The sequence below is a fragment of the Miniopterus natalensis genome, chromosome 9 (genome assembly GCF_054644295.1).
Source record: "Miniopterus natalensis isolate mMinNat1 chromosome 9, mMinNat1.hap1, whole genome shotgun sequence".
Taxonomy (NCBI): domain Eukaryota; kingdom Metazoa; phylum Chordata; class Mammalia; order Chiroptera; family Miniopteridae; genus Miniopterus; species Miniopterus natalensis.
In genome coordinates, this window is record NC_142089.1 from 28,539,608 (window position 1) to 28,555,810 (window position 16,203).

Below are 16,203 nucleotides of genomic sequence, written 5' to 3' on the forward strand. Positions count from 1 at the left end.
AGAAATGCTGGAGAGCCAAGAACAACATGGGCTACTTCTGCGATGTGGGGATGCAGCTCTGGGGAGCTGCCATCATTTCCAGAATGTCCTCTTCCCTTCCTCTCCCTGAACAGAGCTCTCTGCCTGACTACAAATTAGTTGCAAACAAAAGCCAGGTTAGTAACATGTTGGCAAAAACCAAAGAAAAAACAAAACTGGCAATTTCTAGATCTGCTGTGCATGTCATGTGTGAAAAAATTAAATGAGATTATAGAGGCCCGTCTTTTGGAGGAAAAGTGATACCTTTCTTTGTAAAAGGACCCTCTGTCATTCTCAGAAACTGTCCACCGGTTTTCAAAGCAAGACACAAGTACATTTCTTTTGGAAGCTACTTCAAGAACAAGTAGTCATTCCACAATGTGATCATGACTAAAGAGAAATCAAGGAAGAAAGAAGAGTCCTTTCTTTCCTTTATCTTCAATTGGGGAGGGGTCACCGAACTTAAGATATACTGTTGGTGTCACTCAAGTCCTAAGGGACCATCAACCACGTCCACTTTTCCCAGGTAGGGAAGCTGAGGCCGAGAGGGGGGAGGGCCTGCCCAAGGTCACACAGGTCGGACAGAGACAGAGCTATGCCCAGAAGTCAGGCCCCAGGCTTCCTGCTGCCACTCTGCCGTGCCACCTTTCCCCTGCCATTGGCTGAAACAGGCAGCGGAGGATGGGCTGATGGCCTGGCCCATCGATTCTGCCTCTGCAGGGGAGGAAGCGCCTGGTGGGAGATGAGGGGATGGCACCATATCCAACAGAGCCCCAGAGACCACAGGTTTCTTTCCTCAGCTTGACTGTATTTGCTCTGGCTCAGTCTGGCCAGTTACAGGGATATCTCTGGCCAAACCCCAATGCAACAACTGGGAAACACAGTGGGTAAACAGAGACCTTTTGCAGCGTAAGGCAAGACACACGCACTCACGGACGATTCTCTGGGGAGGGCGTGAGGGTGGCGTCTGTGATGTGCGCGATGACGACAAAGGACACAGCGCTGGAACGGGCTGTGCCTGGTGCCGGGATGAGGGCTCCCCTGTACTTCCAGAGGAAGCCATTTGGATGTTGGAGCAGTTTTCTTCCTGCCCTGCTGCTCTGCCATCACGTGGCTGTAGGACTTCCAAAGGCTAGTCCATTGCTTTTCATTACTAATAGTGTTTATGTTTTCTTTCATGATTTCCCCCCCAAGGGTCTAAAAGAAAAGCTAGGAGTTATTTGTGGTCCTAGGACGGTGGACTAACCACTGCTGAATATTCAGCTTGAAAATGCCTTATGCCCTACCTGGTTTGACTCAGTGGCTAGAGAGTCGGCCCACAGACCGAAGGGTCCTGGGTTCGATTCTGACCAAGGGCAGGTACCTCGGTTGCAGGCTCGATTCCCAGGCCCTGTCGGGGCGAGTGTGGGAGGCAACCAATTGATGTGTGTCTCTCATGTTGACGTTTCTCTCTCTCTCTCCCCCTCTTCCTTCCACTCTCTCTGAAAAGCAATGGGAAAAATATCCTTGGGTGAGAATTTAAAAAAGAAAGAAAGTTGCATAGAAGCCAGTCTCATTCACCTCTGTGTCCCTGGCACCTAGCACAAGGCACAGGACATATAAATATTTCACAAATAGTAACTGGTTATCTATACATTAGTTCACCTTAGAAATTTATGCGTCTGGTTTCATAGAAGGGTAGGGCAGTTTTCATCAAACTACTGCTTTTTAAATCTTTCTCACTAATAAGCTATTTTACAATGTCAGTTGTTTCGGCCCAATATTTAAAAAGCAACAACAAAAACAAAATGAAGAGAACAAGAAAAAGTCCCAGTAACGGTCCCCTAGCGGTAACACATGAATTCGGGCACCAGGAGGCCACAGCAAGCTGCGGCTCGGACAGCCCCGCCGGACGCCGTCTTCACTGACTGCAGACGCTCGCGGGAACGGGCACGGGTGACACACTACCTTGCCATTGTCTAGGATATACTTGTCCATGACCGGTGCAGGAGCGGGGAAATAGGACGACGTATTTGCTTCCTCACTGAAAGTGCTCCGTAACTCCGGCTCGGGCTCGAGACATTCTGACTTTACTTTTTCCAAGTCAATGGCGGGACCTAGGCAGTTAAGAAAAGAGATCTGTCTAGAACTCCAAGGAAAATAAAATGCAAATATTTTTAGCTACGCATCTATCAGTACATAGTGGCACAATATATATATATATACTGGCTTATTTTTGTCCATTGGACAGCACTTAAACCCAGGCTTGAAAATGATACGAGGTATGAATGTCACAAGCAAACAGTTGGAAAACTGGGAGACAAGAATGGACTAGACCCTAAGTATGAATGGGAAGCACTCTTCTAGGGTGTCACTGTGTGGATGGACATGCAGGGGATGCAGCTTTCTGCACAGGAAAGAGGTCCTGCTAAGACTGGGTGGAGAAGGAGTGCAATTACTGCCATGTGCAAATTGTGTATCTGCCAAAACCCCCATCTCTTCAGCCCACAGCAGATGAACAGAGGTTAACGGAAAAGCAGAAATGCAAAGGCCTCCCCTCTCTAAGACCTAGTATCTAGATAGGAGCATTTCAACCAAGAAATTAAAACACAATACAGATTAGGCCCTTGATTGCCTGATCCAGCAGCTACGCTGATTTTTATTTTAATGCAATCAACACAAATTACGTGCAGATTAAATAGTGAAAGATAGATAAATGGTGGTGGTTTCTATGGGGGATATTTTTTCCACCATTAGCTTATAAAAATGATGGACTGTTTTTTAAATCACCTGTCGTGTCTTGATTACGAAAGGGCAGAGAAACAGGATGAACATGAGTAAACAAGGCCAAATGATTTGGTTAACTTTTGCAGGAGAGCAACGCCAAAGGCCAACAGAGAGTTGAGCAACCTGTGAAAATTTCAGGAGTTCACTGGGATCAGATGTAGCTGCTGCCACAGCAGGTCTCCAAGGCTGTGCATATAACTTAAGTAACAGATGAATTTCATGGTCCAGCCTTCTCTTACTCTAACCATGTGGACAACTCAGTACAGAGCTCTTTACATACTAGAGACCTGACCACCAATCTGGTTGTGATTCTGTGTTTCATCACCACATCCTAGACTTTGGCTGGTGGTAGGGAAGGTGTTGGTAATTTTATTATTAAAATTCCTCATGACAGGGCTTCCCACAACAGGAGTATCACTCCTGAGTTGCTGGCAACTGCCATCTGCAAAACAGAATCTCTGCAGTCTGCACGATTTCAACTGAATGCGAGATGGCTGGGAGCAGAAAAGCATGGTTCATCTTGGTAGAGTTTAGAGCCCATTCCTGGCTCTGCTATGTGTCATTGTGCATCCCCAGGTGAGCGAGCTGTGGCTGCACAGAAGCTGGCGGAGCAAAGGACTGACCATCCCGACTGTTCTGAGAGCATCTTCCAATAGTGCATTCCCTAGTCAAGGGCTGGCCCTAGGTCTGATTCTTGTCTTTGTCCTGAGCACTTGGCACTCTGAATGTTTGCTACATGAATAAAAGAATGACATCAATGAATGAGTAATTCCAAAGTTTCAGAAGCAGATGCCACAGCTTTTCCTCTCTCAGTGTGAGATTCAGAGTGAATTCTGAGATGCAAACAAACTCCAGTGGAGTGTATGGTCTTCCCTTAGAGCTGGGAAGAAGTCACTCAGTTTCCCCTAAATGGCATGGCTGACTTGGCATCTGAGGTCTCCTCCTGCTTTGACATTTAGTGACAGGAAGAAGACATGGGCTGAGAGAAGCCGAGGTCCACGCAGCCAGCAGCCCACAGGTCATCTTTGGCGAGACCGTATCCTTTCTCTAATGTCTCCTTTTCCTTCTATGAGAGGAAGGTGGGACAAGAGAATGAATCCGGTTCAGCTCTGACTCCAGTCTGGTCCTCTCCCACCCATTCCACAGTGGCTACCACAGAGATCTGCACACAATCTGTCTTTCCTTGCTCAGGTTCTCCATTACCCTCAAAGTGAAGTCGTACCCCAAGCCCTCCTTAAGGCCCAGAACCAGCCTCCTTTCCACCTCTGGTGCTCATGTCTTGCTCTTCCCCACACCTCGGCTCAGGTTCTTCTTATGCTGTGTCATCCAGGCCTCTGCCCTTCAGGTGCACTGTTGTCTCGGCCTTGAATGCCACCTCATCTGCCTGCCAAGCCCCTGGTCAGGCTTCAGCTACACGCATCTGTTTCTATTCCTGTCTCCCACACTGGGCTGCAAGGCCGGAGGGCAGGCAGGGACTGTGTCTTTATGTCAGAGGCCAGGCTCAGCACAGTGCCTGGTTCAGATTCTATCCTGTGCAGGTATTTTACACATTGATAATCACTTGACCTCTCTGACCCCACTGCCTCACCTGAAAGGAAGAACGATAGCAGCAACTTGGCGAGACTGAAGACTAAATGAATTAACCAAAATATGAAACGATTACTCCAGAACCCGGCAGGCTGACTGCTCAGTAAACAGTGGCTCACCACCTCCCTCCCCCACACGTGCCTTACACTTGGGGGCTCAAGCTAGTCCAGTGCTAAACCACGGCTGCTGTGAGCCAGGGCCCGCTGGTCTCCTTTTGTCCAAGCGCCCTGCACAGGCCCAGCTCAGAGCAGGTCCCGGCCCTCCTCAGCACGCCCATGTTCCCTGCACTTATGCTGGTCTCCCCAGGAGTTTTGTCAAATATTGAGGCTACTGCACTGGGCTCTTCTGGTTCTTAAGGAAAACGATTTCCTAGCATTCCCGGCCAGCACTATTACGCAGGTGCTGGCACTGCTCTGCAACTGTCTCCTTCTCTGACGCTGTGTGTAGAAGGTACCTGGTGCCTCGGCCCAGCACGGAGGGCGGATCAGCCAAGGGCACATCTTGGAAGGGGACTGTCAGGAGACTTGGGCATGAATCCCAGCTGCATGACCTTAGACAAGTCACCTCACCTCTCCGTGCCTCACGTTCCTACCTGTGAAACGGGAATTACCGACAGCCACCACGCAGGCTGACGGTGCCTCTGGAAGAGCCTAGCACGGAGGCAGGCGCGGGGCAGAGGCTCGGAAATGGCAGAGATGAAGGAACGGCTCAGCTGGGAAAGCCGAGTGCTTAGTGTCACAGAATCAGAAAGAAAGGGAACAAAAAGCACGTGGTTTCTTTGGGGAGAGAAGGGAGGGCCTCCAGTGCTTTTAATTTAAGGGGGGAAAAACACTTCATTGCAAATTTTAGTCGGCTCTCCTCCCGATGTTGGCAATTTACATCTCATTACAACAAACGCTGCGGATTGCTGTTTTGCTTTTAAAAATTTCTGCGGCATTGTTCGCCTTCAAACACATGTGACCGAATTAGCCACCATAATAAGCACTTGCGCTGAGAGACAGCACTGTACGATCTGGCGCAGATATTTTAAGCAACAAAGGAACTTTTTTCACTTGTGGGAAGAGTAGGAATAAATAAAAAAAAACCCAAGCCTTTTGATCCACTTCAGGTTTATTTGGGGGGAAATACAGCTTCCATGGTATGAAACCTCTCAGCTGGGTGAAGGAAGCTTTTAAAGACATATAAAAGGTAGTAGTTGTCTTTTCATTCAGTCACTCCTGAAGCCAGTGATCGCACAGCCCCTCACTGCACACCAAGATCTGGGCCCTGCAAGAGGCACTGGGACCCGGAGACAGAGAAGGCACAGCCCAGTTCTGGGGGAGAAGAGAAATGAGCACGTGAGACGCTGTCACATCGCGTATACACAGCGGGATCTGATGGACAAGCACTGGCCTTAGTGTTAGAAAACACAGTGAGGATCCTGGCTCTGTTATTTACTTCCCCTCGTTAAGCCTCAGCGGCTTCTTCCATAAAATGGGAATCATGGTGCAGAGTAAGGGACATGGTAAATGCTTGTTGGCACAATAAATGAAATTATACCTTTCTTTGTTCTTGTTTATCTTCAACTGGACGAATGCTATTCTTTCTGGAAACCTCTCTTAAAAGCTAATGCTTGTGTTACTTCCAGGAAGTTCAGAAAGCACCTGTTTCTTCAATATATATAGGTTTGGACACTGAATACCACTTCTGATTTCTGCTGAAATAGGAACACTAATAATACTGGATTTTTTTAAAGAAGCACTAAATCCAGCCGTTTACTTCTGGAAGGGAACAGGAAGTTTCTGTGCTATCTGTGTAATTCTAGTTTCTTCACAAGTGCAAGATGAACCAAGCCAAAATTCTTAAGTGCACTCAGAACACCTACTATGCATCAGAGGCACACCGGACAGGGTAGAAAAAGGGTGATTCCACTTTGCTGAAAAGGACCCGGGCATGGGCACAGCCATGTAACAACGAAGGAGGCACTCAGTGTCTTGGAAAGAGACTGGAAACTGGCCCAGACCCCCCATCATCACTTCTCAACAGGCATCAGCCTCCCTCACCTGCTGCTATGGCTACATATCGGCTTCTTAGTCCCCTGTACTTACAGGGAGGGTGGGGACAGATCTGGGCTCATCCCTTCAGTGAGAATCTACTAAGGGCCAGTCCTGGGCTAGGCCTTGATTGACAGTCCAGCAGTGGGAAGAGACTATCATCGCCACCCTGTGTGGCTAACATGGGTCAGGATGCAGACTTGGGAACAGAAGCAAAGGAAGAGGTCCTGCACCTGGAGGAGACCAGGAAGTCTTCAGAAGGATGGCCACAAACTTCTATGCCAGCGCTCGGGGGATGGATGGGCAGGAACTTGTTGGGTGCTAAGGGCTGGGGCGGGGTAGTTACCTCCATATGGTTAAAGCAGGTGGCACATAATCGAGGCTCACTGACTGACCAGGAAGTGATCAGTGTGATGATCTGCACAGACTTGGGGAGGGAGAGATCACCACTGGATCAGTGATCCTGGAAGACTTCAGGGAAGAGGTGAGCTCCTACTGGGGCTTTGATGGATGAGTAAGGTCTGGGGAAGGTGGAGGGGTGACCAGGCAGGGGGATGGGGTCACAGTAAGCAGAGACTCTTCTGGACCTTCTCCCTCCCCTCTCCATTTCCTTAGTGAGCTCTGTGAAGGAGACTAGAGGAAGCTTTGCTGGGCAGAAGCAGGAGAAGCAGCTCTAGCCTGAGGTCCTAGGCTGGGTGGGGTTCCTGTAGCTCATGTGGATGCCCCCACAGTGGGGCCAGACCCTCAGGGAGTCAGAACCACTGAGCAGCAGAAAGGGGTGACAGAGGCGGGCCCAGGTCCCCAGTCATGGGGTGAAGGTATTTTCCCTACTTTGAGGAATCGCAGATGTCCATTTCAAATGACACATGCTTTTCCCTGAGAAGGATGGGTGACCGACACTTACTGAATGTCTTCTTTGTTCAGTACCTTACATCAAAATATCTTTTATCCTTATAGGACTTTTCACCCCACTGTCCCATGATTAACATCCCCCTGGCTAGAAATGAAACTCCAAGGACAGCCACAGTCTTGTTCACTGCTCTATCCACAGCACCCAACACAATGTCCCGGGCAACATCAACACCATTAAACACGTGTTAAATGAAAGAAGTTAATCCTCGTGGCTGTCCTGCAAAACAGATCTCATTATCTCTGTAGAGGTGAAGAGAATTTGTCTAAAGTCACACACATGGTGAGCGCTCAAATTGAGGTTTGCAGATTCCATTCCTAAAACTGGCTCTTCCCCACTACCCTACACCTCAGCTAATGGCAATTTCCAGGTCTCTCAGACTTCCCACATCATGCCCACTCTGTGGGACCCTCATCTCATCTCTGATCTTTCCTGGCCTCCCCGAGGGGACCATGAAGAGCCCCACAACAATGCAGGGGGATGGTGAAGAGGAGGGGTTGTCACTAAGATTCAGCGCACCTCTAGGAGCTCTGAGCCTTTCCTTCGCCAGCTGGTGGCCAAAGAAAACTGGGCTGGTTTTCTTTTACCTCCCTCCTCACCCAGTGATCTGGGCCCAGATGGCATCCACATAGCAGGGACGTGCAGACAGCCTTGGTCTGCCCCGCCGAGCAGCCCTGAAGGCCCTGCACATGCACTGAATGCATGTAAAATGGCCTTGTCCCGGACCAGAGCTGGGTGGGATGGGTGGCTGAGGGGCTGTGGTAGGAATAAGTGGGAATAAGACTGATTCCGGAGGGGCTGCTGGAAGGCACAATGAGCACCGAGGGCAGGGAGTGTGGAGAGGCAGAGCTCCATCACCAGGTGGCTGACGGTTCCCAACCAGATCAACCCACGACCTTGGCCTTGCTTAATCTACCCTTCAGGCCATGAAGTCCTCCAGAGTGGGGGACATCTGGGATTCATCTTTGTTCAGCGGTTGCTGACTGATTTGCCCGGTTCAAAGGCAATGGAACTCGGAGGCCCAGCGACCCTTCGCCAGGTCACTCCAGCGGGGCGGATCCCCTGTGCACCGCCTGTAGGAGGCGCTGGTACAGTTTCTAGCTGCTCTTGCGGACCTCTGTGGCCTCATCGTTGCCTCCTACCTGCCTCTTCGCTGTGCAGTCCAGCCAGGCACTACCTGCAGTTCCCGACTAAGCCAGCCTCCCTTGCCATTCCAAATCCCTGCCTAGGCTCTCCTGGTGTCTGACATCATTTGGTCTGGCCCTGCCAAGGCCTCACCAAAAAGAAGCAGTTCCAGCCATCACATTAGGGGTGAGTTAATTAAATGTTTGACCAAATATAGCAGGGTAATTTTTAAGTTGATAATTTTGTATGGCCCGTGAATGATGTTAAAAATATCCAAATGGCCCTTGGCAGAAAAAAGGTTCCCCACCCCTGCTCTAGATCCTCTCCCAACACCCCGAGGGCCCAGGGAGGCAGTGAGGCTCCTGCTGTATTCCCTCTGCCTGCTGATGAGACCATGACTTCCTTGAGGCAGGAACCAGGCCTTAGCTATTTGATTTCCCTGTGCCCAGCACAGGGCCTGGAACACAGCAGCATCTGATAAATGTTCCTGCCCAAAAACATTTTCCTGCAGTCAGGGGCATCCAATAATGGAACGAGTTGCACTGGAAGGCAGTGAGTGAGCTTCCTGTCTCTGGGTGAATGTTACTGGAGGCTGCGCAATCATGGCAGGGAGGCTACAGAAGGCTTCCTGTCCTGTGTAGGAGGCTCGGCTACATGGACTCTGGGACTCCTTACAGGACTAAAGTGTTAGGACTCTAAGAATTACCTCCAACCAAACTCAGAGAGCCACCTGGAACAGCAAGAGGGTGTGGCCAGCCTCTGGTCTTGCTGAACCCTGGCAGCTGGATTGATTCCATCCATCCATCTTGGCTGAACATTAACCTTCTCTGCTTCATCATGACTGATTTGTTCAGGTTCTACATGGCATAGGCATGTCCTATGTCCTCTCTGGTCCTCAGTGTTCCCATCTATAAGATGGGGATGAAAGGTAGGATTAGGTTCTCTTCAAAGAGATCATTTCTATAAAAAACTCTAGGTATTTTCTAGTTGGCATCTTGAGGCCATATAACTTGGCAAAGTTAAAACTATGAAGGAACAGTGGGTTCTTAAATCAGGCAGGAAGCATCCCACCCAATAGCTCAAGAGGCCAACAGTCCCAGAGCCCAGTGCAGTATGGAAAGGAGGTCTAACCGTGAGGGCAGGCAGGAGATGGGGCGCTGCAGAAGCACAGGGGCTGGGTGCCTATGTGCTCAGCCTGCCCAATGCAGGGAAAAGCAAGACAGGCCTCCATCTGAAACCTGGTTCTACCAGTTCTTGGTTGCGTGGCCTCAGGCAAGATAATTCTGAGCTTTATCTCATGATCCTATCTACTGCTAAGGTTATTTTATGTATGAAAAACACCCACCCTCAGGCCCAAAGCAGGTGTTCGGAGAGGTCAGCCCTTGCCCATGGGGAACACTTGTCCACTTTTCCCACTTCCATTCCTCTCACTGGCAAATCAGCAGCAAACAAACCTGTTACATGGCCACACCCAAGCTGAAGACCAGCAGGGAGTTCCTATTCTGGCAATGGAGAAAGCCCAGCAACCCCGGCATGTCTGGCTGCCCAAGCAGGTAGCAAAGGGACAGCCCGGAGTTGTCCCTCAGCCCCTTCGACCCAGAACAATGGGTTCTAGGGAGAAAGAGGACTGTCTTATACTCTGAAATCAGCTCCTCAAATAACCTAAGATGAACTGTGGCTAATTCTGATTCAGTCAACAGGGCAGTAAGTCCTTCAAAGTAGAAGGTGACCCATTTGTTTAAGACACAATTCCTGTTCTCAGATTATTCCCTGCCTTGGATCCAGGTGAAGAAGGCGCAGAGCACCATGGTTTCTGGCCCTGCTCCACTGCTAACTGAGGTGGCTGGCAGGCTGTGGGCCTCTAGGCCTCCCCTCAATAATGGGGATATGAAAACCTAGCCTGACAGATGCCTCGCCCACCCTTTCAGCTCTCTCTCAGAGCCCAGCTTTTGTGCACACTCTTGCTTATTGGTGAGAATGGAGTGAAGGCTGAAGGAGATGGAAAAGAGCTCCCAGATAAATGGGCCCCAGGAGGAGAGCCCTGGCAAAGAGGAAATTGAGCCATAACTAGTGCTGTCTGAAGAATTGAGGGGCTCAAAAGGAGTGGTCCAGGACTGGAGCTGGGAAGATGGAATTCTGCCCAGGAAATGTGGGTAGGGGGAGAAATCTATAAGCTACGGACCCGTGAGCTTGAAATCAAGTCCAGGCATAGTTGTAAAATGGGCTGTTCTAATATGATTTCTGAGGAATTATAAGGGAAAGCAGCAACCTCCAGGAGACATAGATGAAGATATGCCAGACAACCACATCTGTGCTCTTCTGTGGGAAAAGGAGTGCTCCTGATGTGCCAAACACTGTACACACATCTCTCACATGCATCCTCAAATGACCTCACATCAGCATGCTGGACCCACTGAGCACTGACTATGTGCCAGCCCCTGGGCAGAAGTCTTTCCATGCATTTGCTCATTTAACCATCTTAGGAACCATAACAGTTGATAAAATCATCCACTCTGCTTTAAAGATGAGGAAACTAAGGCCCAGGAAGTTAAGTAACTTGCTCAAATTAACAAGATTAGCTTGTCAAAAAGCCAGGGTTCAAAACTCCAGTATTTCTGACCTCAGGATCCAAGCAGGCTCTTAATCACCGAGGTGGCTCTCCTGCCTGTGCTGGGTAGGCATGAAGAGATCCATTTACAGAGGAGAGGGCGGGGGCTGAGAGGATTAAACCAGTTGCTTGAAGTTGCACAGGTAATGAATGAAAGAGCTGAGGTTCAAACCCAAGTAATATCTGTTGCCAAAGCCCTGGCTGCCTCCAGTACAGGGAAAGCCAGCAGCAGGCATCTGGCTGATATAAGCTGCCTTTTCAAAGACACCATCAGAGACCTGTGCTTAAAGAATCCAGCTCAGACCACAGAGGATTTTAAAGATCAGAGCTGGTATTTTCGCAGACTGTGGGCAGACACAAGGCATGAGAGGAACAGGGGTGACAGAAACCCAGCTCTAAAGAGCCAAGACAGATTTCCAGGCCGCAAGGGCTTTCTCCTTCAAAAATTTCCACCCGCCTGTGGTCCGGCCAGCAGGGACGGTGTCTCTCCTTCCTGCATTCTCCTCTCTCCACTGGAGATGATCATTTCCTCTCCTCACCCACACCTGTTCTGTTCTGCAGGGTGTCTGGGTGGCCACATGCCTGTGCTCCCCCCTGGACCGTGTGCCTCCTGACGCAGGGATTCTGTCATCTCCTCCCTACAGTCCTCACCCAGCCCTTCTGAGCCTCAGCGGAACTAATTTAACTGAATCACATCAAACTGAATTTAACCATCTAAGAGGTACTCAGTGCTAAAAACTGAGGAGGATGTCTCAGGCTTGCCTTTGACCTCTAAGAACAAGGAATCCAGCTGAGGAGAAACGGAGAGACCAGGAGTTTACTCCCTCGCACACACCAGAGCTCACCCTTGCAACAACCTCTCCACTGTTCTGTTCCCCTCATTCCCTCAGAACTCTGCGGAGTCTGCCAAGCCCCAGTTTAATAAACACTATCCTAACCCCTAGCTGGGGAATGTTTAAAAAAGGACAGTCTTACTCATGTCGATATTCCTGCATCTAACTCAGTACTGGCACAAAGGATATCCTCAATAAGTGTTTGTTGAATGAATGAATGAAGAAATGGGTAGATACACAAATAAAGCTGTACTTTATAATTAGAATATCTTCATGCTTTTTGCATCCCCAGCAATTACTTCTTTGTGAGAGTGTGAGCAGGAAAGGAAAGTAAAAGGGGACTGACACTTATCATATGCTGGTCACAGGGTTATATATATATATATATATATACAGTAGTCCCTCCTTCTCCACAGGGACACATTCCAAGACCCCCCATGGATGCTTGAAATTGCGAATAGTACCAAATCCTATATATACTATGCTTTCTCCTGAATAAACATACCTTTTCTCTTAAAGGAAGCACTTCATCGCTTCTCTTTGGCATGTCTGAATTGCCAGCATCACTACTCTTGCGCTTTAGGGCCATTATTGAGTAAAATGAGGGCTATTAACACAGCACTGCAATACTGCAACAGTCCCTCTGATAAGCAAGACGGCTACTAAGTAATACGGGTGGGCAGTGCGTACAGCGTGGATACGCTGGACAAAGGGCTGATTCATGTCCAGCATGAGACCAGGCAGGATGGAGTAAGATGTCATCGTGCTACTCAGAATGGCACACAATTTAAAGTTATGAATTGTTTATTTCTGGAATTTTCCATTTAATATTTTTGGAGTGCAGTTGATCATGGTTAACTGAAACCAAAGAAAGCAAAATCGTGAATAAGAGGGGACTACTGTATTCTTTACTGATGCTTCCTCATTTATTTTGACACTGTCACAGAGCCCTGAGAGAATGATAAGAGGGCAAGGTTCCTTCCCATCAGAGACGGCTGCTTTCCATGCTGAGGGCACAGGAAAGCTGTTTCACAGAAAGACATCCTTGGGGGGGGGGGGATAGTAGAGGGGTCAGTGACACTGATATCCCAAGAACTACAGAGGGCCATGTGGGATGAAGGTCTTGAGAGAGGGGACACAGGGCTAGGTGTCATGAGGCCCCTGAAAATAGGCCCACAACATTTTCTGGCCTGTTTCTTCATCAGCAACATGAGGGCAATGGCCTGGATCCTCTCTAAGTTCTCTCACAACTCCATGACTCCCTAGTCCAGAGAATCTTTTCCTGCATATCATGTATTTATTTGTGGAATGAAAGGATGAATAAACGTACAAATGAAGAGGTGAGCCATCCAGTGACATCTCTAAAACATCTTACACCTCTTGCTGCTGTCCCCACCCTTCTGCCCCCAACCTGTACCAGGTACACCAACCAGGTACTTGTGACCCGCTTGCCACTCTGAAGTCCCCATCAGGCTCAAGAGGCCAGGCCCCTGTGCATTGCCCCCTCCTGTCCACTGCCTAAAGGGCCCCGATTCCTAGGATAGTCAGCAATGATTCTTCCCAAAGGGAGCCTTCCTTTTAGAACTGAGCATCTCTGGACCTGCTCTCTTGTCTCTGAATCTGCCTGTTGTGGTATGAATGATTCAGTCCTCAAGGTGGACAGAGGCCCTCGAGCTGGGCTCATGGGCAAGGTGGACATATAAAAATACACAAGCACAGGCCTCCAAGAACAGTGCTCAAGCCGGGCTCAGGGGACAGAGTATGGTACAGCCCAGGCCACACATCGCCCCGGGCCAGGACGTGCTCCTTATAGGGCATGTCAAGCCGAGAATCAGAGAGGGTCTCTTGGTCACTTTCTGGCTCTTCTTTGCCTTATCTAGGTTTCTTATTGTTATGTACGGATCAGGAGCTATTAAAACAAACAGGGGGTTTCTTCCCAGAATCACCAAAAGATAGATCTACTTCAGATGCTAGCCCCTCCCCTAGAATTTTAATTATATGCTTACATCACTACCCCTACCCAACTTCCAATGTCTTAGTCTTCTTTTAATATCCCCAAGTACCTAGGCTCAGAATGAATAAACTCAGTGTTGAATGAACACATGAATATACATATATACAACCCCTTTGTCTTCTTCTATAATAGAAGACCCAGAGAGGCAGAGAAGTTACTTAATCTGTTCAAGGTCATACAGTCAATTACTGGTTGGGGAAGCCAGACTTGAAAACCAAACTAAATTCTGTTTTGGCCCCTCCACTAAACAGTGTGGAAAAGGAGTGAACAGTAATTGAGCGTCAACAGAATGCCGGGCACTATGCGGTGTGTCACAAGGCTGTGAAGATATTATTGTTCCCATTTTGCAGATGAGAACATCAAGGCTCAGAGAGGCATTCTTTGCCTAGACTGCTCCTCACTCTTCCTGACTGGATAACAAAAATTCTTCTTCAGGCTCCAGCTCAGAGGTCATTTCCTTCAGGAAGCCTTTCTTCCCTGGTTCCCAAAATTCAGTGGGTGCCATCCTCTGCTACCCCACAGCCCTGTGTGCTTCTGTCCCTGTGGTGGCATTTATGCCCCGTGCTGCCGCTGATTGTCAGTGACACATTGAGTTTCTCCAGCTGGGCAAGGGCTGTATCTTCAATAAATCAAAATTTTAACACCAGGCAAAAAGCCTGGCACACAGCAGGAGCCCAGTAAATATTTGTGGAATAAAAAAGAAAAGCAGGGAAGGAAGCAAAGAAGAAAGGGAAGAAGGCTCCCAAAGCCACAGAAGTGGGAAGTGGGGAAGCTGGGTCTGAATCAAACCTGGTTTCAGAGATGAGACCAGATCTATGAAGACCACCACCTCCCCCTAAGGGAGAGACCCTTTTATTATATTCTGTAGATTTGTCTTAGAACTTGGCACATTCCCAATCTCCCACTAACAAGTGCTAATCAATGGATTTTAAGCTTTCACAGGTCAGGACAGTGGGTGTATTTTCTGAGGTGCCTGTGGAGCTTGAGACACAGGTACTGCAAAGGCTGGGTACTCCACACGTACTTGTGGTTTGAGCTGATTTCTATTCAGTCCATCCCTCTGTGAGGACGACAGTGACTTGGATGAGGGAAGAGCCGGCCCCAGCTCTCATAATGGCATTCAAGGCCTGTGCGGTGGGAGAGCCTGGGAAGATCAAGACACAAAGTTCTGCCTGGGGTCAAGTGTATCTAAGTGTTTTACATGCTGATGTAAAATGTAGGGTATCTCATCACCCCAGAGGTTCAGGAGTGGTTTCTGGGGTTTAAGTTCAGTTCACAATCCTGTAAAACAGGCAGTTTCCCTGGGAGTCAGAAAAACATTGTGGAGAGTTTGTGGTACTGTGTTTCCCCCCTAGAGGTTTATAAAAGGCACAGTATCCAGAGTGAGATGAAAATACGAGTTATTCACCTGAAGACCGGATGCTCTTTATCTCCATGAAAATTCCAGCCTGTCCTCAGCCCCCACCCCCACAGCCAGCACGGCTTTTCCAAATGTTCAGCTAGGGTTTCTCTTCGAGATTTTATTTTGATAAAGAATTTTAATAACCTTTTAAGTTACATACCACATGTGACTGTTAGTGTCACTGTGCACCCCTGAAGGCTATGGTCTGGGAGAACGGCCAAGGCCAAGGCAGAGCCAGGAGTGAGGAAACTGCCAGCCCAGGAATCAACCAGGAGACTTGGTGTGAGACGGCTCTGCCCCTGCCCCTGCCCCTGCCTCCCTAGGCGACTCTGGTTAAGTCCCTACCTCCTGTTCCTGCTCTGGGATAGGGCATGGAAAGGCCTCTCGGATGATGCCCTGGGCCATCCTGCAGATCTACTAGAGACTACTGCATTGGGGACACAGTGTAAGAGGTAGAGGGCACCTATGAAGACGAGTAAGGTAGGGTAAGAGCTCATTTATCTAACTTCAAGGAGGAATGAGGCTTTACATATAAATCTGTGATCTGGATAATGGAAACCTTCCTTCTGAACACAAGATTGCATTTGACTTAAACTCCGGGGACAGACCTTGTGATGACTCCCTTTTATAAGCGAGGCCCACTGACGCAGGGTGACTCAGGACCACCTTCAGGGGTGTGAGGCATGGACTTGCATTATACTGAGTCCCTCAATGCTGATGGGCCTTTGTCTTTTATAATCCTGGATTCTTGTGTTCTAAAAGCGTTTCTGTCTTTCCTCTGTGGTAAGCAGTCATCTCTCCCTGCTGTCAACCCTGGCGCCTCTCAGAATTCCGCTTATTCCCGCTTCTAAACCATGTTAGGTAAGAAAACCTAAAAACCCGGTTTGCTAAAATAGGGTGCAGTGTA

At 48.8% G+C, this 16,203-nt stretch overlaps 2 protein-coding genes across 4 annotated transcripts in view; both read right to left on the reverse strand.

Moving 5' to 3' along the window:
* The window catches only part of AGBL4 (AGBL carboxypeptidase 4), a 692,884-nt gene that overhangs the window by 118,837 nt on the left and 557,844 nt on the right, over nt 1-16,203 (reverse strand). The gene's annotated exons all lie outside the window — the stretch shown is intronic.
* BEND5 (BEN domain containing 5) overlaps nt 1-16,203 on the reverse strand; it is a 44,672-nt gene that overhangs the window by 11,268 nt on the left and 17,201 nt on the right. For 2 of the 3 annotated variants that reach the window (XM_087820418.1, XM_016215921.2), the window contains exon 4: nt 1,966-2,114. In XM_087820418.1, the coding sequence (XP_087676544.1) occupies nt 1,966-2,114 (149 nt within the window). Of the gene's footprint in view, nt 1-1,965; nt 2,115-5,291; nt 5,685-9,145; nt 9,348-16,203 lie in introns of those variants that run through there. The other variant, XM_087820419.1, reaches the window with a different exon arrangement.